This window comes from Acomys minous (genome assembly GCF_964271855.1).
Source record: "Acomys minous genome assembly, chromosome: 6".
Lineage (NCBI taxonomy): Eukaryota > Metazoa > Chordata > Mammalia > Rodentia > Muridae > Acomys > Acomys minous.
The window spans coordinates 99304191-99326505 of NC_140487.1; the positions used below are offsets into that span (position 1 = coordinate 99304191).

Genomic DNA, 22315 nt, shown 5'->3' on the forward strand with positions numbered 1-22315 from the left:
ATAAAAACAAGAATCAGGAGCATTAGGTGCTGCTCAGCAACAGAGCACTTGCCTAGCAGACACTGAGCCCCTAAGTGTGGTCCACTACCACCAGACGCCAAACCAAGGCAAGCCCCTCAAAAACGAAGATAGAACGAAGTGATGGAGGGTGGGCCGAGGGAGCAGTTTGCTGTACCAGCTCTTTACTGCAGGCTCACAGCGAAAGGGAACAAATATGAATTTTGGAAACAGAGGCTAAGTTTAGATACTTCTATTTACTGATTCTGACTTTAGCTTTCAGTGACACTTTTTAAATTTTTTCATTTATTTTTTAAACGTGTGTGTGTGCGTGTGTGTGTGTGTGCGTGTGCGTGTGTGTTTCTAGTATATAGTGCAGGTGTCTGTATAGATCCTAAACATGCAGGCAGTTGTGAGCCATATGATGTGGATGCTGGGAATTGAATTCAGATCATCTCTAAGAGCAATATGGATCCTTAACCACTGAGCTATTTCTCTAGGCCCTAAGATCATGCTTTGGTTTTTAGTATAAAGGTATCTATTAGTTAAAATACATTTTTCACAAAGTTAGTTCAAAGGTTAATAGAAACACTTTGTATAAACTGGGAATTTGTTGTAAAGAATTATTAATTATACACTTTATTTTTCAGAACCTCCTCCTTCTCAAAATAGCAGTGTTGAACACACCTCCCACTACCTGCTCCTCCCCAAAACTCTCATAATGTAGATTCTGAATGCTATATACCTCATACAACCTAGCCTCTTTGACACTTGAGCCCAGTTCTTCCACACTGGTGTGGATGTGCTGTTGTGTTTCCAGCTGCAACTCCACACTAGGCAGATCATTACCCCACTCTGCTCGCTCCAATTTCATCTGAAAAAGAAAGCACAGATATGTCATAACTTACAGAGGAAGAGAAAGGGCTAAGAGTCAGCAGGTGAACGAGAAGACTACAGGTAACAGCCAGGTATAGTAGCACATGCGTGTAATCTCAGCGTTTGAAACAGAACGATTACTAAGCCAGCCTGTACTTTAAAGAAACAACACGGCTATGGGTAAGAATTGGGCATCTGAACAGTTTCTATCATACCATGGCTTCTTACAGGAAAATAGACCACAGCCGACCCTTGAGAGCAAGACTACAGCAGTGGTAGCATTTGAGAAAACAGCCCTAAGTTTATCAGTCAGGAAGGGCTCTTAATAGACTGAATGTTCAACATCCTCCTTTATAGGGTCACCAGACATGATGGTGCATGCCTTTGATCCCAGCAATCAGTAGGTAAAACCCGGCAGATCTCTGCATTTCAGACCAACCTGGTCTACACAGTGAGACCCTGTCTTAAACAAAACAACAAATCACTATGAGTCTCTCAATTTCAGAAGGTAGACAAAAGGGGGGGGGGCATCTAAAAACATTTAGTGTGTTCACAGCATCACCTACTAGTCAATAGAAGATTTCTCCCCTCCTCCCCCATCTTTGTCCCCCTTGAGATAGGGGTCCTATCATACAGTCCAGGCTGGCCTGGAACTTATCATCTGCTTCAGCCTCCCCAGCCCTGGGCTTACAGGCATTGCCTGGCATGGAATAATGTCAAATTTGAGTTTTAACCTAGAATATAGTTGAGTAGTGCCACTGGAATAAATATATCAGTCTTGTTTAAACTTAAAGAGGTATGACCAAAACAATAAAAACCAAAGAATAAACTCTTCCTTGAACAAGGAAACATCAAAAAAGATAACTGAGATATACAGATACTGCAAGTGTCCCACAAGTACCACTTAGGGCACAGTTAGCAGAAGGTAACAGATTCCCAAAGGGCTTCAAGTCAGAAAAGCCTATGAGCAGTGTGAGATTGCGAAAATCTATTTTGACCCTGTCCATTTAGAATATAAGGAGAAAATAATCAGGCATGGTGGCACATGCCTGTAGTCCTAGCATTCAGGAGGCTGGGGCAGGAAGCTAAGGAGTTCAAGGATAGCTTAGGCTATACTGGCCACGGTGGACTTCCAGGCCAGCATGGGCTAACTAGAAGAGAAGCAAAGGGACATTGAAGAAGGGAAATTTAGGTGCAGACAGGATCAGCAATTAAGGTGCTCTCTACCAGGATCACAGAACAACCTGGCCTTCTACGATGACTTTCTGGACAAACACCCACCTGCATCTCCTCTACCCAAGAGAGTAGTTCATAAACAAATCGGAGATTGCCTTCATCTTCAGAGGATGAGATAGATACAAGTTCAGTCCGGGTCATAGGTTTTCGAAACCAGGAGGTAGAAGAAGAATGAGTTGTCTTATTCAGAGGTTCTGCTTTCAGATGAGTAGTGGTTAAAGTAGAGGGTGGAACTGATTCAAGTGAAGTGAAATGGCCTTTCCGGTACAGATTTGTACACTCTAGGCGCAAGGTGACCAGCTCATCCTGCAGACGCATGACCCTGAAGTAGAAGAGGAGACTTAAATATGCTTAAAATAAAATCTTCATGATCTATTTAACAAGCACATGGTAAAAATAAAAATGAGACCATATCAGGAAAAGTGTTTTGAAAAGGTGTTACAGGAATGCAAAGTGGTATTTTTAACATCATCTAGTTTGGAGTTTTCAAGGCAAATGCCAAATTAAAGTGTTAATTGGAAGGAAGTAACATAGTATTTATGTGGCTCCTGAAGATCATAACAGAATAAATGCTGGGTTGCCATGTGACTTTAGACACTCTGCATCCTAAATGAGTTCACTAGAATAACAGTGTTTCAAAGCCAAATGTGCTAGCATACCTTTACAGGTCATTCTGAAATAGAAAGGAACACAGTAAGATGGCACAGTGATCCGGGAAATATACTACAGGCTCTTAGAGAGAGGGAGAGAGGGTGCAAAAGCAGGAACGACACTGGAAATTTCCTGCTTATAGTATGCGCATGCAGTATCCCTAGAGACACAGAAGTCTGAGAATCAAGTTGTAGATTCAGTGCCTGGTTCTTGTCTCAGCCTGAATCCATTACCTCATGGCAAGCAAGCCCTCCCTGGGGGCCCCCTTCCTCCTCACCTAAAGGCCAGCTCTTCTAACTGGTAGTAGTTCTCATCCCGTAGGATCTGGAGATCCACCTGCAGCTGCCTGATGAGACCCTCGCACTCATGAATGTACATGATGACATCCGACTCACACTGGACTGGCTGTCCTGATTCCAGGTGTGCAGCATCCTGCAACACAGAGAAAATGGGTGAGAAAACACAATTGCTCTCACCCACTAGGATTGAGAAGACCAAGAAGAAGGAAGTAACACAGCTGGATCCCTCAACTGTTCGTCTTGGCTGTTTGAGCAGCTGGGTGAAAAGTGGACCGCATGTAACATGAGATGGAGGACAGAACAAATACTTACAGCCTGCAGTGTATTCTTAGCTAGTGTCAGCTTTTCTTCACAGTTCAAAGCACCATTCTGTATTTTGTTTGCAATCTGCAGCAGCAATTCGAGCCTTAAAAAAAACATAAAAACCAGAATGAAGCACAAGGCTGGACGAAGCCCCCTAGGAATGTCAGACTACCTTCTGGACCCACCTCTCCACAGCTGGCCGGAGGGATTTCTCTCGCTCTAGCATTTCAATGATGAGTTTCCCCCACTCTTCTTCCACATGATTAGGGTGGTAGCCTTGAGGCAGCTTAATTCTGCCAAATTCAATCCACACCTGAAAGAGATACCTTTCAATCCCAAACCCCAGCTTTGCTCTCTGGCCTGTTTTCATCTATTACTTGTACTTTTTGTTTTGTTTTGTTTTTTTAAGGAGGGGGTCCTAGTCAGTCAGCAGTTTTCTCCACTATCTAATATAGGAAAACAGTAAAATATCTAACAACTTAAGAGCCAAAACTTTTGTATCTAAGCTCTGATGTGCAGAGACCACTTGTTCTAAACCCTTCCATGCCCTCTATCATTTCTAGAAATCGGTCTTCTAAATGAGTCCTGGCAAGGTTCAACTCTACAGCTTCAAATTCCATAGAAATCAAAATATGAATGGAAGTCTCCTTTCTTCTCATCTCAGGGAAATATTTAGTTTTCCTCTAAAAGCAAGGAAAAAAGATTTCTGAATAGAGATGCTGTTTTCCAACAACTCCTTTAATAATTACAGTTTGTTGGTACAAATTTTCAAGGTCCACCAAGGGTATACCTGCCAACGCAGGATAAAAGGAGAGCATGTGGGATCTACTAGGAAGCAACCATAGTACAAACCAGCAAACCCAGGCTTAGCCAAAGAAATGCTTCCTTACCTCTAATAATTTATATAACTCTTTGATTCTTCCTTTTTCTCTTTCCTTGGCCAGAATTTCTGTTTCTTTGAAGTGTATATATTGGTTATAAAGTGCCTAAAAAGATTAATATTTGATGAGTGAATTAATAGACTAAAGCACCAGGGACCAATTTTTCATACTATCTCATTAGAGCCCATAGAGAACTTATAAAAAGCAGCTTAAGTCCATGCTTTTACCTTTAGTTCAACAGGGTTCTGGGGGAAAGATTTATCTGACATCAAGATTGTATGCTGTCTGATCCAGGGAATGAGTGAGTCCACCCGGCTTTGGTATTCCTGCCACCTGGAGTCCACTTCCTATTGTCAGAAGGCAAAAATCACAGACCTGATTCCCATTGTCCAGCAGCAGCAGCAGCAGCAGCAGCAGCAGCAGCAGCAGCACAGGATACAGTATCTCAGGCCACTCCACACCATACAAAACCCTCTTCTAAACACCCAGATGCCCAACTTAATGCTCAAAGTCTCAGTCTCAAGGCTCCTCAAGGAATCCCAGGCTGGCATTCAATATCATGACAGGCAGAAAGACTATAAACCAAGCAACTACAATCAAGAACCACGATCATTTGCCAGGCATGGGGATTCTTCACATTGTAGCTACAACAGTGAGGGGGCCGAGACAGCAGGTGAGCCTAGAGCACATAGCCACAGTACCTAATCAAACTTATCAGGAGCCAAGAAGACATTGCTTCATTCTGAATTACAGTTGGGGATGGAAAGAACATTTTTTTGCTGGCATTTAACATAAAATGATGTATAACAAATGCCACAAAATTAGCAATGTCTAGGTTCATTCTCAGAGATGGCATCCACTATGACAGAGATAATGTAGACTCAGGCGGTCTTTGTGAAAGTCCTCTATGCATAAAAAATTAAGAAACATTATCTAAGCCGGGCGTGGTGGCACACGCCTTTAATCCCAGCACTCGGGAGGCAGAGGCAGGCGGATCGCTGTGAGTTTGAGGCCAGCCTGGTCTACAAAGCGAGTCCAGGACAGCCAAGATAACATAGAGAAACCTTGTCTCAAAAAACCAAAAACAAACAAACAAACAAACAAACAAAAAACAAGAACCATTCTCTAATAGAGGCATTCTACCTCTATAAATCAGTGTTTTAGAAAATTGTTCTTTTACCGTAGCACTGATCCCTTCTCCTCCCTCGGGGACTTTGGGGAAGGCATCATAAATTGAAGACACGTAAGTGATTACAGACTTTTCATCTGGAGATGGCACATCCACATCTGAGAGAACGATAAGGGTTTTGGGTCAGAACTGGTGAACCTGCCTGAAGGAATTATGAAAACATGCCAAATGTACTTAAAATCTGGTGACTCTCACCTTCTGCGTCCAGCAATCGGGTGACCCCAAGTCTCTCGGCCACTTCGAAAGCCTGTTCCAGATTCTCCCGGTTACTCTGGATTTGCACTCTCTCCATATCTACCAGATCCGGTCTGTAAAAATCCAGCAAGAGACATGAAAAACCACCATCTACATAGCACACAAGCTCACACATGAAGCTCCTAACAGTCCCCAGAACTGAAAACACCAAGTAAATCAGAGAGAAAACAGGAGGTAGGAGGATACTAACCCTGATCCTATTTTTAACTGCACACTAGGAGCCTAATGCTACCTAATTCCAAGCTTACACAAATCAATAAACTGGTTCAAAGTGAAAATTGATGCATATGTATGACTGTTCAGAGCTCAAATTATTTTTTTAAAGATTTATTTATTTATTATTTATGTATACAGTGCTCTGCCTGCATGTACACCTGCAGGCCAGAAGAGGGCACCAGATCTCATTATAGATAGTTGTGAGCCACCATGGGGTTGCTAGGAATTAAACTCAGGACCTTTGGAAGGCTCTTAACCTCTGAGCCATCTCTCCAACCCAGCTCAAATTACCTTTGAGGTTAAAATTCCTGTGTTCCTTCCTCCTGTCACACCACATCACCTGCTGCTCCTTACACTGACCCAGTCCCTCTCCAGGCCCTGTGCACTTGCTCTTCCACCTACTTGGGATGCTCTGACCCCAGAGTCTGTGTGGCTCACTTCTGACATCCTCATCTAAGAGGCTATCTCTGGCCATATTTGCCCAAATTACCACAACCCTGTAATTCTACTGTACCTGCCACTATATAACAACATGCAATTAGTTATCTACTTGCTGCTTGTTTTCCTCAAGAAAAGGTCACCTCCCCCAAAGCAAAACCTCTGACTGGCTCACTCCTTTGGCCAGTGCCTAAAACAGCAGGCTCAATAAAGACTGCTTTTCAAACAAATCAATGACTCAGAGTCTAATTCTTAGTGGAAGGGGAGGATGGAGTAACAGTTAATTACAAATAAGATGAGAACTCTACTAGCACTGAGATTCCACTGTCTGCACCTGTATCGGTGGATCAATGCATTGAACATTTTCCCGTCGCTCCAGCAGGAAGAAAAGTTGGTGCATTTGATTCCTGTGTAACCAGCTGTTACTTTCTGAGTCCACAAGAGTAGTTTCTCCTTGGCTGACATATCCCCTGATTCTCCACTAATGTAGATGTCAGAGATCTGCAAACAGACAGAACCAGAATAATATTCAGATAAGATTAAACCTTTTGTCTTTCTCTTTAGTATACATCATGACTTGTGAAGGAAGAGAGATGATAACGCCAACAAATATTCAAGCTCTCTGGCAGTCAGAGAAACACAATTAAAACCTATCAAAACCAAAAAGGTTGGTTGGTCTATAATGATAATAATCAGAAATCAGAGAATATTCGCCTTGGAACATTATCATGTGAGAGCATACTATGAAGGATATAAACAGCACAACTGTGCTGGATGTCACTTTTTAATCAAGTCTTAACGGATACATAAAAGTTGTTAGGAAATGATCAAGAATATGTACAATATAGTTTACATAAAAGTATTTACTGAGAAAAAATAAGCATAAGACAACAAAAAGTTATAAAGAACTTAAACTTCCAGTGAGAAATTACTGGTTACAAATTATACCACATACTCAGAACAAAAGTCTTTGTTGCATTAAAAAGGTATACTTTGGAAAACAGTTACAAGTTTTATAAAAAAGATACAAATAATATACACAGCTATCCTGATTTTATATAAAGATTAAAAAATATATCCTTTAAGTATATAGTCATGCAAACATGTGCACATACATGTATGTGATACAGACATGCGCATTCTCTATAGAAACAAACCTGGAGACACACACACAGCAAACTGGCGATCACATTTATCTCCAAATGGTAGAATTACATGTGATTTTTCTATATTCAATTTTTAGCATGTACATTTTTAATTTGGGGGTGAGGGGATTGAGGCAGGGTCTCTCTATATAGCCCCGGCTGTTCTGGTACTCACTTTGTAGACTAGCCTGGTCTCCAATTCAAAGGTCTGCCTTCTCTGCCTCCCTAGTGCGGGATTAAAGGCATGTGCCACCGCCTCCTGGCTTATATGTATCTGTCTCTGTGTGAGTATGTGCACATGGGTGCAGGGGCCCATAGGGGCAAGGGGTAACAGATACTCTTGAGGCTATAATTGCAGGTTGCTATGAGATGCCTGCTGCGGGTGCTGGGAATTGAACTTGGGTCCTCTGGAAGAGCAGTGAGTGTCCTAAACCACCTCTTCAGCCCTGTACAGTTTTATTATAAGAAACAAAGATATTTGAAGACATTTCAAAGTGCAGCAAAAGATCTATTTTAGGGATATGGTAAGGCAGCGTACGTGCGCATACCTTTACTTCCCCACAGACCCAAGTTTTAATCCCATCCTGCTTACCTGCAAGGTCAGTTATCACATCTATAAAATGGGAATGATAGCTACCCTCCCTTCAAGGGTTCTGTGATAAATGAAAGGATTACACACAATCTATCCCAAGTTCAGGGTTATGACAAAAAGGTTCCTTTTCTCTCTTCACTGAATAATGGTCGTCCTTCAGTTCTTGTTTAACTCCCACAGCCTTGGCAGCCTGTAATATCATTTAACTGGATGCTATTTTGTATTACTAATTATTAGCTCATATATTCAACCTGACCTCTTAAGGCTGTAGGTTTCTTGAGGGGTTGGGCACCACATGTTATCAGTACAACTCTCTGGAAATGAGGGTGAGCCCCTGGCCACCTGACAAGTCAGCAGCAGCTCAGTTGCTGGGAAGAAATAACCTCCAACTCTGAGGCTTTCTGAATAGTATACACACTGGCCTCATGTGCTGACCGAATAGTGGGGACGTTTTATATAATAATTATTCAGCTTATAATGAAATAGCAAGAATGAATAAAGGAAAGCATCCGAGGATAAAGTCTACCAAGAACCCAGCAAACAGCAAATTGGGAGCAGCTATAAAGTCAAGCCAGTTCAGTACTAATGGTACCCACAGTGTCTCCCAAGAAAGAGAACGAGCACACTTTGCTTTTGTACTAAAAACCATAAAATAATCTTGATTGACATGAAAAAGTACAAGAATTTGTTCCCAGACTACTCATGAAGAGAGACATTTAAGGGGACTGTGACCTCAGACAAATGGTTTATGCCTACTACACTCCATTGTCCCATGTAACAGAGGGCAGTATTTAAACAGATGAACTGTGGTGGTATGGGCAGTATCTAGGTAACATGTGCTTTGTAATAATAGAACATCATTGTGTTGTTGCCAGTTTTATGGCACACACCTAGACCTCAGCACTTGAGATGCAGAGGCAGGGGGCTCACCACAGATTCAAGGGCAGCTTGAACTACAGAGTTGCTTGCTAGCCAGAAGCATAGAATGTGAACCTGCCTCAAAGATAAGTAAGTAAGTAAGTCAGCATACCGAGAATAATTTTTGGTTTGAGTATTTGGGGCAAAGATGCCATGGGCATATCAATAGGACATTTGTCTCTTTGGTGTCTCCATCAGGTACACTGCCTCAAAGCAGCTAGTGCCCCAGTGGTGAATGCAAGGGCTACAGTCAACTACTGTTACACACATTCAGTTGAATAGCATTCAATATATTATATTGGTTACTAATTCAATAAATAATACCAGAGGCTTTGAATTATGTCAGATAACTTTGCTCAACTGTAGGCTAAGGTGCAGTTTAAGGTGGTTCGGGTTAAACTATGATGTTTGGTAGGTTACATGCATTAAATACTCTATTTCTCAGATTATCATTTCCTTTATCTTTGCCTTCTTTTTTGTTTTTGTTTCCTGAGACAGGGTCTCTTGTGTAGCCTTGGCTGTCCTGGACTTACTTTGGAGACCAGGCTGGCCTGGAACTCAGGGATCTGCCTCCTTCTCCCTCCCAAGTGCTGGCCTGGCTTAAATGCATTTTTTAAATTATAGTGTTAATACAATTTCAAATTAAATACATAAACCAAATTGGGATATAGCCCTGTTGTGAATCAGTGTGCTTCTATATATTAAAAATCAGCAAAATCAGGGCCAGAAACTTTAATACTTTATTAAGGATGAAAAACAAAAACAAAAACAAAAGAAAACCCAACAACAATAACAACAAAACAAAACCCTGCAGGCTACTAATGCTGCCAAGATGTCTGAAGGCAAGAACAGAGAAGCATGCAGAGTTTGCACGGAGCCTAGAAAACAAAACCCTGGAAGCCACATGTGTGTCAAGGTGAAATGGAATGGAAGACTAACCAGCAAGCTTAAGGGTGCAAAGTTCTGCCTGACAGATATATTTATACAAAGGAATTTCAGGTTATTGCACTTTGATAGGCCCTGGTGATGAGAGGATTCTACAAATCTTTTCAGCATTCACCTCCTTTCTGCTCTGACTCCATGTTCACCCGCCCTACAACTTTTAGGGTATGTATGTTTCACATACATACATACATACATACATACATACATACAGTAAAGCTAAATAGGTACTGCAGATACTCAACAATCTGGCAATTCAAAATCATTTGGTAAATTAATTCTGATCCATCAATCTCTTACAAATATAAATGGTGTAAAATTAAGCCATTAAATTCAATCAATTCCAAGTACACTGATTGAGAGAGCTATGAAGACGCGAGGTGAGGCCTCAGTAATACTACACTGTGCCCAAAAGCCACCATCGTATGGTTCAGTATAAACAGTCACTCCCTAAAGTCAACTCTATTTCTATTCTACTTAATGTATCTAGACTCTTGTTTAATGGATAAAACCACAAGGTACAAACATACACCCATCACTTTCACTGTAGTTGCTTCATGTACCTATTATGAAGGATCAGGAAATAGATTTGGTGAAATGATACAGGGAAAGAATTAGCAAAGAAAGCTGAACATTTGTGTTCTTTACCAAAAATTAATTCAACCAATATAACCACATCTGTCTCTCTAATGGCATCTCCTATGTGCCAATCACAGTTCCAGTCACAATGCCTATCAGTGCATTGCACTGAATCCACGTTACAAAAAGTATCTGTTATACATATATAAGTTTTTCCTGCATGTACTGTGCACCACATTCATGCAGTGCCTAAAGAGGGCATTGGAACTCCTAGAACTGAACTTGGGTCCCCTAAAGGCCACCCAGTGCTCTTAACTACTATGGCAATTTCTCCAGCCCCTGCATTAAAACCACTTCAGTGAACAGCTTTACTCTAGAACTTCAACATATCCCTAAAGGAAATGTTTGGCTCTCTCAGGGAAAGAAAAGTACCATACTTGGATACAACCCTTTCTAGACTATAAACCGGTTGTGAAAAATATGACTACATCACAAGCATCTCAGTAATTAAATTTGGCTTTTGTCCATCTCCTCTTGTGACACTCTCGTGGTGTGTACACCACGCACTGGGCCTGCAGAAGCATTCACCTTAACACTCGACTGCAGAGTCCCAGCTGCCATTCCAGGGCGTTACCTGCCCTATCTGAGTGGTGTGAGGATAGCCTCAGAAACACACCAGAGGCTGCCTGTGCTCCAACCTCCTCCTATCATATACTACCCAAAGCTCAGGTAATCCTTCTCTGAGGCATTCTCAGAGAATGTTTCCTAATAATACCATAAGCATTTACTGAACATCTTAACCCTATACCAGTCAGTACAGAGAAGAAGAGAAATCAGATGTTGTCTATTCATTCTGTTATTAGTTCCCAAGAAAACACTATGTTTTAGACATTCAACACAAAAGCATAGTTTCAGGCCTTGGGTTTAAGCAATTCAGTCAGGGAAACAATTTACAGAGAAAGCAAAATTGAGGCACAGGCAAACAAGTAAGCCCAACCAGAAATGCTAACAGGCTGCTCAGAGACCCCTGTGATGTTTTAGTAAGTAGAAGACAGATGAGTGGGGAAAAAAAGAGAAAACTCAAAATGAGATGCTTGTCCTCTAAGAATTTAGCTAAGTCACACCACTCTTAAGGCTATCCCAGTTACACTTCCAAATGACATGTGAGTAAACAGGCAGAGCAACCACTCAGATAGGGCAGATAACTCCCTGGAATGGCAGCTGGGACTCTGCAGTCGAGTGTTAAGGTGAATGCTTTTGCAGACCCCAGTGGGTGGTGTACACACCACGAGAGTGTCACAAGAGGAGATGGACAAAAGCCAAATATAATTGCTGAGATGCTTGTGATGTAATCATATTTTTTTACAACCAGCTTACAGATTAACAACATTCAAACATCCCCAGGTATCCACAGAAAAGCCTGGTGTAGTGGTGTGCTGTGGAAGTGAGACAGGCAGAGCCTTGGAGCTCACTGGCCAGCTAAACTAGGCACTAGTAAACTGCAGGTTCAGTAAGAAACTAAAAAAAAAAGGTAGAATGCAACTGAGGAAGTTGCTCCATGTTGTAAACCTCTGGATCTCATGTGTGTGGACACCTGCATACATCCACAAACCCTCCACAAATAAAATAAAAAGTAATAATGAAGTTAAACTATGTTACTGATTTAGCTTTTGTTTTTGGTTTTTCAAGACAGTTTTTCTGTGTAGCCTTGGTTGGCCTGGACTCACTTTGTAGATGAGGCTGGCTGGCCTCAAATTCACAGCAACCTGTCTGCATCTGCCTCTGAAGTGCTAGGATTACAGGTGTGTGTCGTCGCAGCAGGGATTTAGCATTTTCATGATTATACTAAAGTGCTATTCAAATGTCATCTTTGCTATCAATATCTTTTTAATTAGTAAAGCTACTTGATGAACATTTTTAGAAATATCAACTATATCTTTTTTAAAATAAAGATTTATTTATTTACTTATTTATTTTATGTATATAGGTACTTTGTCTGCATGTACATCTGCACACCAGAAGATAGCATCAGACAGTTGTAAGCAGCTATCCAAGTGCTGGGAATTGAACTCAGGACCTTCAGAAGAGCAGTAAATGCTCTTAACTACTGAGACATCTCTCCAACCCTCTTTTTGTTACACAGCCAAACTTTGAGTCTCCAGGAATTTGATTCTAAACCACGGGAATTCAGTTGTGTAACACTGGATTAGTGACCAGTAGGCCATGGATCCTTTATAACTAACATAAATAATTTAAATAGCACTAATGTGGACTAAAATGACTCGGTGGGCAAAGGACACCTGCCATCAAGCCTGACAACCTGAGTTAAATTCTCTCAGAACTCATAAGAGTACAAGTTAAGAACTGGCTGATCTCCACTTCCCCAGCACTGTGATTCCAAGTTACCATGCCTGGCTTTTTTATATGTGTGTAGTGAGAATTTTGGAGTTTTGGTTTCTTTTAAAAAACACAGCAGCATTATAAGAATATGTTTTCGTTTTAATCCCAGGTGTGGGGATAGGGGTCTGCTTCGCAGCAGCTGACAGTGATTTACTTCATACTCTAGCAGGGACATGGTTTTGCCAGCCACAGATAGTTTCTGTGAGTGTGTGATGTTTGGAATTCTGGTAACTGTTCAGAGGATATATAAATGCTAGCGCACTGAGGGGCAGTATTACTGTTGGCTGGCTGATGGTTGGATGCTTTTGATTGTTATTGGTTGCAGTATGTCAAGTAGTTGTGTACAAAGAAACAAGAAGAAATTAGGTATCCTGACAGTGAGGCCCAAACTTGTCCCAAGGAGCTCAATGCTTTAATCAGCAGGAAGTAGTCTAACAATAACGTCGTCCCCTTTCCCCTCTCTTCCTTTTTCTTTCCTATTTAGTGTTAGGGGTTGAAAGAAGTAAAGAGGTGGAGAAGGGGGGAAGAGGGAAAGGAAACCACAAAGTAGCAAAACGCCAGCTATGTATGTGGGTTCTGGGGATCAAACTCTGGTCCTCATGTTAGCAAAAAAAAGCACTTTATTGGGTTATCTACCAGCTTTTAAAAATTCACTCAAGCTTGTGTATGCGTGTGTGTGTGTGTGTGTGTGTGTGTGTGTGTGTGTGTGTGTCTTTAGGAGGCATCCATGCTTGCTCTACAACATGCATGTAGAGGTCAGAGGACAGCTTGGAGGAGCTGGTTCTCTGCTTTCACTATGTAGGTTCTAAAGATGGAATTCAGCTGGGCAGCAAGTATCTTTAGTCACTGAGGCATCTCTCTGTCCCTTTAAAAACATTGTTAATATTAAGGTTTACATCTAATTACAAGGAGAGTAACTAAACCTTTTTGGCTTTTTTGTCTCTCCTTTTCTTTAAGTGGATTATGTCACCTGATCACTACCCAAATTAGTACAAATTGACTTAGTACATGGTGACAATAGATTAATTCAATTATTATTTGTTTGGTTCTTTTTGTTTTTTGTCATGATCTGGCTATAACTTCTCATTGTGAGGCCAATAACAAAACTAAATAAAAACTCAAGCATAATAATAATTTATGCTTACTGAACTAGTATCTAGAGCTTAAAAGTTCATCTTATTTTTTTCATCTCTAAGAATACATGAAAGTTATATGTAACTTGATGCCCAATAAGGAATAATCATAGTAACACCCCAAAGAGAGTCTTAAGAGGATAGAAATGCACTGTGCTCTGGAGTGATCAAGATTTCTCAAAGAACATCCTTAAGAGATGTTACAGAACTCAAAAGCAGAAAGGAAAAAAAAAGAGTTTCAGAGTGGACACTGAGATTGAATTGTCATCTGAGGGCAATCTAGGCTATGTAGTGAGACCCTGATACACACCTAAGGGTGGGGGTAAATAAGAGGTTGATGGAAAAGCTTAAATGAGAAAAGAAAGAAGAAAAGGTTGGACATAAATTAGATTATGGAGGCATGAAATGCTAGACTGAAGAGCTGGACTTGTAAATCTGTATAAGCTTCAAGGAATGAAATGATTAGATGCTCTGAGCAAATAGGTAGTTGATTATGGTGCCCTGAATTTTCCAGCTGACCTCAAACTGCTAGACAGAAGGCATCACACCTTGAAAACTTTCATTCAAGAGGCAAGTGAAGGTCAGTGCATAGCTCAGCCAGGGGAATCTACTAGCAGCTGTGTATCTGGGGAGTAGAGAAAGGAATTTATGCCAGTATGAGAGGTCAGGAGAAGGCCTCTCAGAGCTCAAACTCAAAATCTTGTAAGGGAAGGGAAGTAGAATGAAAGGACAAGAGCATAGGGGTGGGCATTTTTATTTCAAATTACAGTACCAATTTATATCTGTCCCCCAGAGGCCAAATCTTCCTGTAATAGGGATGTTCAAGGTTTCTCTGCCTTGCATAGTATAAAATGGTTTCTTGATTTCATCAGCAGCGAGTCTTCTCATGTGTATGAGGCATCTGAAGGATTTGTGCCTAAGTGTGTGTGTGTGCACTCATGCACATGTAAACTGCTTATTCCTGAGAGTTTCTCTGTTTCTATTAGAGAATTGTCCTTTTTGTGTTATTTGTGAGATTCTTTAAATGACAGTAATTGCTAACTTGTAGTGTACTTCACATTCAACTCTTTAACTCTCCCTACCAAGTGCATGCTGTTATCTGCAATATACACATTTACAAGGTATACGGTAAGCCGCAGAGCTAGGGTTCAAACCCAGCCAACCCATTCCACGCATAACTATGTCGGCTGTACATTTCACACATTCCAGATTGTGGCCCCCTTTCGGTATATGCGTTATATAATGATTTTATCACTACTGTTGCAATTCATTTTCCTTGACCTACCATTTGAAATGTAAAATTTTAAAAACACACCAAGAGATAACAGTCAAAGCCCCTATGCACCCAGCGTCCAGCTTTACTATTATCATGGCTGTCTTGGTTCATCCATAGTGCCTACTTTACTTGTCCCCTACTACTATCTATCTATATAAACACCACAAATATTATTTTCTTCATCAACATTTTAATAACTGTCTGTTAGACCAAAAATAATAATCCTTATCAATGTTTTAATTAAATACTTTTAAGAGGAGGTCTCACATAGCTTTGCCTCCCAAGTGCTGGGCAGGTATGAGCCACTGTGCCCAGCCTTTAATTAAGTACATATTTAAAAAGAAACAAAATCTTTTCTAAAAAACAGTCCTAATCAAAGCTATCTTCTACACTCTTTCAGTAACATCGTGTTTAGTTTTGCTTTTTCTTACAGTACAAAAGCAGCCATAATTAAGGAAATGAGGAAAGGATAACTATAAACTGGAAAGGCTAATTAGGCCCAGAAAAGAGTATGCTGGCTGACCTCTTTCCCATCATTCTGGCCCCAGCCTTATATAACTACTCTCCCTGAAAGTGTAGGCGCTCTACGATGTGTGGAAGGACAATGCTATGAGGTTCATTTCCTCATGCAATGGGATCCAATAATTGTATGGGCAGGAGATTGGTGGTAGGGACCAAGATGGGAAGATGAAGGGATTTGCAACAATTTTCCTTGTTTAAATGAACCAAATATTCTAGATATTGATGGTACAAAGGAGTAAAGAGTCCTGAGAGAAGGAAGGGGCCAAAAAGGCCTTTGTCTGACATCAAAGCACACTGCTGCTAGCCTGTTCCCATGGAGTCTACGTAGCACTCTGGAAACCATGCTTGTAGGCTGCCCTCTATCATCCTGCTTCTACTATTTCCTGACAAAGGAAGTTTCAACTGTACCACTGGCCGAGAAACCAGACCACAGTTCCCTTCGATTATCTAAAGCATGCACCTTGCAGGACCAGGTATCAGCTACCATGTCTGAGAAGCAGCAACTGCACCCAAGGAAGGCTGTGTTGCCATAGCACCATGAGCATGCCCTGAGCCAATCTGCAGGAGACAGAACAAGTTATGCCAAGACAGAAGCCACTGTAACTCACATTGCTCTCTGAGATGTACTACTGCTTTAACACATTAGAAGCAAAACACCATAAAAACAAACAATACAGAGCCAGGAGGTGTGTGTATCCAGCCACAGCTGCTTTTCTCATTATGCCAGCCTCATGCTCCCTCTCTCTACAGAAGACACTCACACTCAAGGCAGATGCTTGCCCAGGAGTCCCACTCCACATCTATAAATGCCCACAGGGTGAGAACATGCTGCCCTCTCCCTTCCTCGCTGCTGCTGTCCTGTAGGCCTGTGAATAATAATTACCAAGTAGGGACAAGCTCCCTGAGCTTTAAGGGTTTTTATTTTGAAGAAATTTCACATTTACCGTAAGCAGTTATTTCTTAGGAAATACATGTCTGGCCATAGTCCCACTATGAACACAGAGTCTCAGAAGCATGTCAGATGCCACATGGAGACCCAGGCACTAAGTTTCTTACATTTGGCTCTATCAGAGTGGTCCAACTGAACTTGGCTGAGAGGTAGAAGTGATAGACAGCTGCTCAGGAAAAAAAAATCACATTACCAACTTGACTCACATACTGAATAACCAAAGAACCATCCTACTATTGATAATAACAAGGTACAGATCACTCCCAGCAATCTTTTAAGATTCTTCACAGAATTGTAAAGAACCTTTCCTGGAAGGGCTGTCCTGGAAGACTGCCCAAGGAGGTGCCATTGCTACCTAAGCATTGCTCAGCACCTAAGACTGATTTCCACCATGAGTTCTCCAATGTTTCCACTTCATCCTTTCTGAAAAGGCTTACACTTAGTTTGAGCTTTAATCCCAGCACTCTAGAGACAGAAGCAGGTCTGTGAGCTGGAGGCCAGCCTAGTCTACAAAGCAAGTTTCAGGACAGCCAGGGATACACAGAGAAAGCCTGGCTCAAAAAACCAAAAGTGAAAAAAATAAAAGTCTCATAATTGATTATGATCTTGTATCCACAGCATCAATTTTAGTGGCATTGCTTTTAAATATAAACCACTCCAGCGGCTGGCTTTACTTCAACCATCAGCACCTACTCCATTTTTAAAAAATAAATAAAAGTTGTCTCTAACATTTTATCTTACCCAATAAACCTAATAAATCCTTGCCTTCTTTCCTACCACATTCCAGGCAACAAAGCTTCAGCCTTTATTTACTTATGCTTTTTAAGTTTATTTGTTACTGTGTGTGAGCACACATGCCACAGAGCCGGTGTGACAGAATACAACTTTGTTGAGCACTCTTCTACTTTCACATCGGTTCTGGGGACCAAACTCTGATCATTGAGCAGCAAGTACCTTTATTTACTAAGCCATCTTGCCAGCCCTTTTGTTTTTAATTTTTGACTTTTTCCCTCCTTCAGACAGGCTCTCACATATCTCAGACTAGCCTTTAGCCAACAACTCACTATGACGTAGAGAATAACCCTGAGCTTCTGAACCTCTGAGTCCACCATAGGCATGATTACAGGCATGGACCTCCAAGTGCAGGGTACTTGGTGGTGAGGACTAAACTAGGGCCTTGTGTATGCTGGGCAGGCAGTCTCACGCTGAACTACAACCCCAGGCCAAGAGAAAGTTTTCAACGGCCTCTTTTCAGTACATTACTGGGGGGGGGGGGGGTCCTCCAGATTATAGTAACAGATGGTATTGAGATGGACCTATCCAAGAAGGAATTTATCACTAAAGAAGACATTTCAAAGAGCACCTTAAACCTTGAATTTATCCCTAGTCTCTTTCTGCTGGTGTGAAATGGGGAGGTTACGTTCATATAACAGGGCTGTCTTGTAGTTAGTATCATTTGTCCACAGCTTAGGAAATAAAAAAAAGTTTTGCATCTCTAAAGTTTGTATTTCAGCAGAGGCCTATGTGACAATGAAAGTTCAACCATATGCTACATAGTAGGCTACCAATAATCTTCCTGTGACCTTACTTGGTGTCCAGATTTCTAAATTCTCACCTGATTTTTGAACCCTGGAAATATTCACAGCAGTTACAGTTGCCTAGCAAGACATGTCAAAACTATAAACAAGTTCAATCACAAAATAAGCTTTGTAGTTTTGAGCTTTCAAACTGCCCCATCTCCTCCTCTCACTTTCCCTCTCTCTCCCCTTCCTCCTGCCCCTCCCCCATCATGTCTCCTGATCTCCTTTAATCTTGGAATTAGAAGCAAAAGGGGAAGAGTTGTCTCCTTTCATACAAATGCTCAGTGAGTGCTGTCATTAGATGCATCCTCACAGGGCAGTGATTACATCAGCTCCACTAAGAGCTCCACTCTCCAGAGAGAGCAAGCACCCTAAAGACAACTGCCTTGCTTCCCAAGCCTTCAAAATCCCTTGCTCCCCATATTAATTTTAGGAACTAAGCCAGGCTGCCCTTTATCCTTTGTGCTGCACCACAACCTCTTGAACAGGGTAAACAAACAACAGCCCTGGCTGAGGGTGAGGACTATCCAGCACTACTCCTTGAAAGATAATCCTACCAGTTAGCTTCAGCAATTACGCTGCAGGGACTCAAAACCTGGGATTCCCCAGAGCCAACAAGACTTGGTTTTAAGCGTCAAGGGACAGACTTGAAATAGACACTGCTTGCCAACCCTTAGCAATCATTAACTCACAATCCCCTGTGCAGGGGTAAGGCTGAAATCCACCAGGATCCTTCCTGCTTACCACACTCCACTTTAATATGCCTAAGAGGCAGGAATCCAAAAGACGATTTGATTACCTCAAAGGTACCACCCACCTCCTCCAGACCCCATGATCAGTATAGCTTGCCTCCAAAGACAGGGTACCATCCTCTTCTGAGAAGGGTGTGGCAGTCTTTTCGGGTTCTGTATCTTCAGGCCGGATCCCATGTGGGTGCAGCCCATCACTGCCATAGCCAGAGGAGGATGGCAAAATGCTCACAGTGAAGCCACTGACAGATAAATCACTCTGCGATGCAGGCATTACGGGACCCTTGAGGGACACGTGACCCACGTGGGTAGGTTCTGTCTGAATAGGGTCTCCTGACTGTTTTGGTATTGATGAAGCAACAGGACACTCGGCAATCCAAGACTGTGGTGGTGGAGGCGCACCTGGAACACTCTTGGTCCTTGCCCCCACACTCCAGCCCTCTGACAGCTGGTCTTGACCGCCTGTGTCGGAGGGGTAATCTGTCCCAGGCAAAGTGCTGCTCCGGAATCGGAGCAGAGTGCCTCCCTGCTCCACTGCAGTCTCTCCTTGCAAAGGCAGCAGCACAGCCCTGCTACTGCAGGATGCTGTCCGCGGAAACTCCACCAGTTGGCTCACAGACTTCTCACAGTTCCTCTCCGCTGGGTTATCCAGCAGGTGAGCAATGACTGTCATACCCTTTTCCAGGGAATCCCAGGCCCCTCCAACAACTGATGACTCATTCTCCAACAAAAGGTGAGCAGTTTGGATCTCTGCTTGGAATCTCTCCTTTACCTGCACAATCATCCCTTGGTCGCCCACCCCTGAGTTGAGAGCTGAGTCTGCAGGCAGAAAAATGTCTGATGGGGGGTGCTCTGCCCCTCCCACTCTGTGCTCCTTTGGGAGACTCGCTGTTAACTTCGTCAGGGTTTCAGTCTCTTCAATGACTTCAGTGCCTTCCGAAGGTTCCTCTCTGTGAGATGCTTCTGGGGTAGGGGTTTTCTTCCCTCTCCACTTCCTTTTGAACCGAACCCTCTTCTTAGGAGATATGGGAGCCTTCTCAGGAACAGCTATGGACTCTTTCGGCTCTTTAACACAGCCCAATGAATTTCCCATTTCTTTCCTCTCCCAATCTCAGAAAAAAACGCAGTTAAATCAGTCCTCGGAGCCCAGAGAAATTCCAATGTCGGCTTCATCGGACTCGATGCACATTCCAAAAAGACCAGAAACAAACAAACACAAAAAAACCACCATGCACTCTGCCGGCAATCCCTCCAATCCTTTCTCCCTCCCTCCCCGCCTCTCTGTGTCTCTTCCAGCCGCTCGATTCAGACAGCCATCTTACAGGCTCAGAGCTGCAACAAGACAAATTTCAAAGCATCTCACTGCAGTTCAGAAATCACTTGACCTAAAAGCAGACAGAAACCGGATTGGCTGCCGCTTCCTCTCTCCAAATATGAGGTAATTGGAGCACTGCCCTCAGTAACACAAACAGAACGCAAAAAGGAGCTAGAAACCAGGGAGAGGGAGGAGGAGGGGAGATCGTAAGAGTAAATGGGAAAGGGAGGGGAAAAGAAGAGAGGTGCTGTGGAGGAAGGAGGAGGAGAACAATATCAGAGAGAAGGGGAAGCAAACCAGCTCAGCTGGGACCAACCAGCAAGGGGAAGGGAAGGGCTAGGCAGACAAGACCAGAGATGCTGCAATTATGGCTCCCGTGCTATGAAACAAAATACGTTTTAATCACTGCTTCAAGATGTCCAATGGGAAATAGCAAGCAAGATATACACAGTCCTTCCATTAAGAAAAGGAACAGGGGCATGGACAATCTAGCCTCCTGTGGCATATATGGCCACCTCCAAAGAAAGGGAGAAAAACATCCATTAATTCTGATAGCCAGGAACACATGATTGTTAAAGGCCGATGGACAGGTGATCACTTGCCAATACAATATAAAAGTCGGGTGGCTACCAACTGTATTTGGCACAAATGTTCAACAGTAGTCATCAATGCTGCTTTTGCTACAGTTAGCTATCATATTTTGAACACTTACTATGTACCAAGGACCATGTGAAGATATGCATATGTGTGTGTATTATCCTGTTTAATTTTCACAGCAACCATGTGTGGTTGAAATTTTAAGTAAAGAAACTCAGATTTAAGAAAATGGATTAATTTGTCTAAGTTTAAATAAATGGAGGGGGGGACAAAGGGGGAGGCACAGTCCATTCAGACTTCATTTTAACCAGGCAAAATGGTCATGTCTGTAATCTCAGCGCTTGGGGGGCTCAGGAGGAAGCAAGTCTGAGTGAATGAGACCCTGTCTCAAAAATACCTGAAGAATAATAGACTTTTCATTTCATCTCCGTTTTAATTACTAGAAGGAGGAAACGCTGCTCTCAGCTGCATAAAACAAGAAGATATTCCCACAGTTCTAAACTAACAAATAGACTGCAGCTGAGCAACAAAGAACAAACACTTGATGCCAGCTGGGGGAGGGGCAGCTGTGGGACTGAGACTCAGGTGATTTTCACTCCAACTGAAACAGAATGAAGGCTGAACTCCGTTTAGTGAGACTCATAGGCCACACCCTGTGCTATCAGCAGGATTCCTCTACCCTACCGTTTTTTTCAGACCACTGAACCAGTATGAGAACATACCACAATCCAAAGGCTCCCTGGATGGAATGGAAGAAAAGAGGTATGTATTGTTTCTCCCTGTTGCAGCAGTTTACCCTTTTTGTTCCTGAGTGCCAGGAATCAAGTGGAGCGCCTTGTACATGCTAGAGGCAAGTGCACCACCACTGAGCCACACCCCCCAGTGTATGTGTGTGCGTGCACATGAATGTAGTCGGGGGATTGCTATGTTGTCCTGGGCTCAAGGAATTCTCTGCCATGCCAGCTCTATGTAAGCACTAGAAACTGACACCAGCACAACCCTCTCCACCTTTCCTAAAGAGCTAAGCTGAGCCTTCCTGAAAGGAAAGCTACAAGACACGCTAAGGCCCCAGCTCCCAGGTAGCCCTCCTGAAGCAGCCCCATAACTTACAACTACATCAAGTGCTTTGCCCCTAAGCCTGTTGCTAAAGAGACAGCAAAGCTGCAGCGCCATCTTATGGACACAGCAAAGGAGAGCATGGGAAACTCAGTAAATCAGTTCATCAACAAAAAACAAGACATTAGAATCAAGTTGTTGATGCAGCCAGCAAACCTTCA

The 22315-nt window shown here is 42.4% G+C and overlaps 1 protein-coding gene across 23 annotated transcripts in view; it reads right to left on the reverse strand.

Moving 5' to 3' along the window:
• The window catches only part of MACF1 (microtubule actin crosslinking factor 1), a 348476-nt gene that overhangs the window by 161687 nt on the left and 164474 nt on the right, over positions 1–22315 (reverse strand). For 11 of the 23 annotated variants that reach the window (XM_084787104.1, XM_084787103.1, XM_084787109.1 and 8 more), the window contains 10 exons: positions 6676–6842; positions 5628–5740; positions 5424–5530; positions 4471–4590; positions 4253–4348; positions 3548–3675; positions 3372–3465; positions 3038–3192; positions 2155–2431; positions 743–871 (listed from right to left, as the gene is read on the reverse strand). In XM_084787104.1, coding sequence (XP_084643230.1) covers positions 743–871; positions 2155–2431; positions 3038–3192; positions 3372–3465; positions 3548–3675; positions 4253–4348; positions 4471–4590; positions 5424–5530; positions 5628–5740; positions 6676–6842 — 1386 coding nt within the window. Of the gene's footprint in view, positions 1–742; positions 872–2154; positions 2432–3037; positions 3193–3371; positions 3466–3547; positions 3676–4252; positions 4349–4470; positions 4591–5423; positions 5531–5627; positions 5741–6675; positions 6843–19226; positions 20384–22315 lie in introns of those variants that run through there. The other 12 variants (XM_084787119.1, XM_084787102.1, XM_084787111.1 and 9 more) reach the window with 3 other exon arrangements.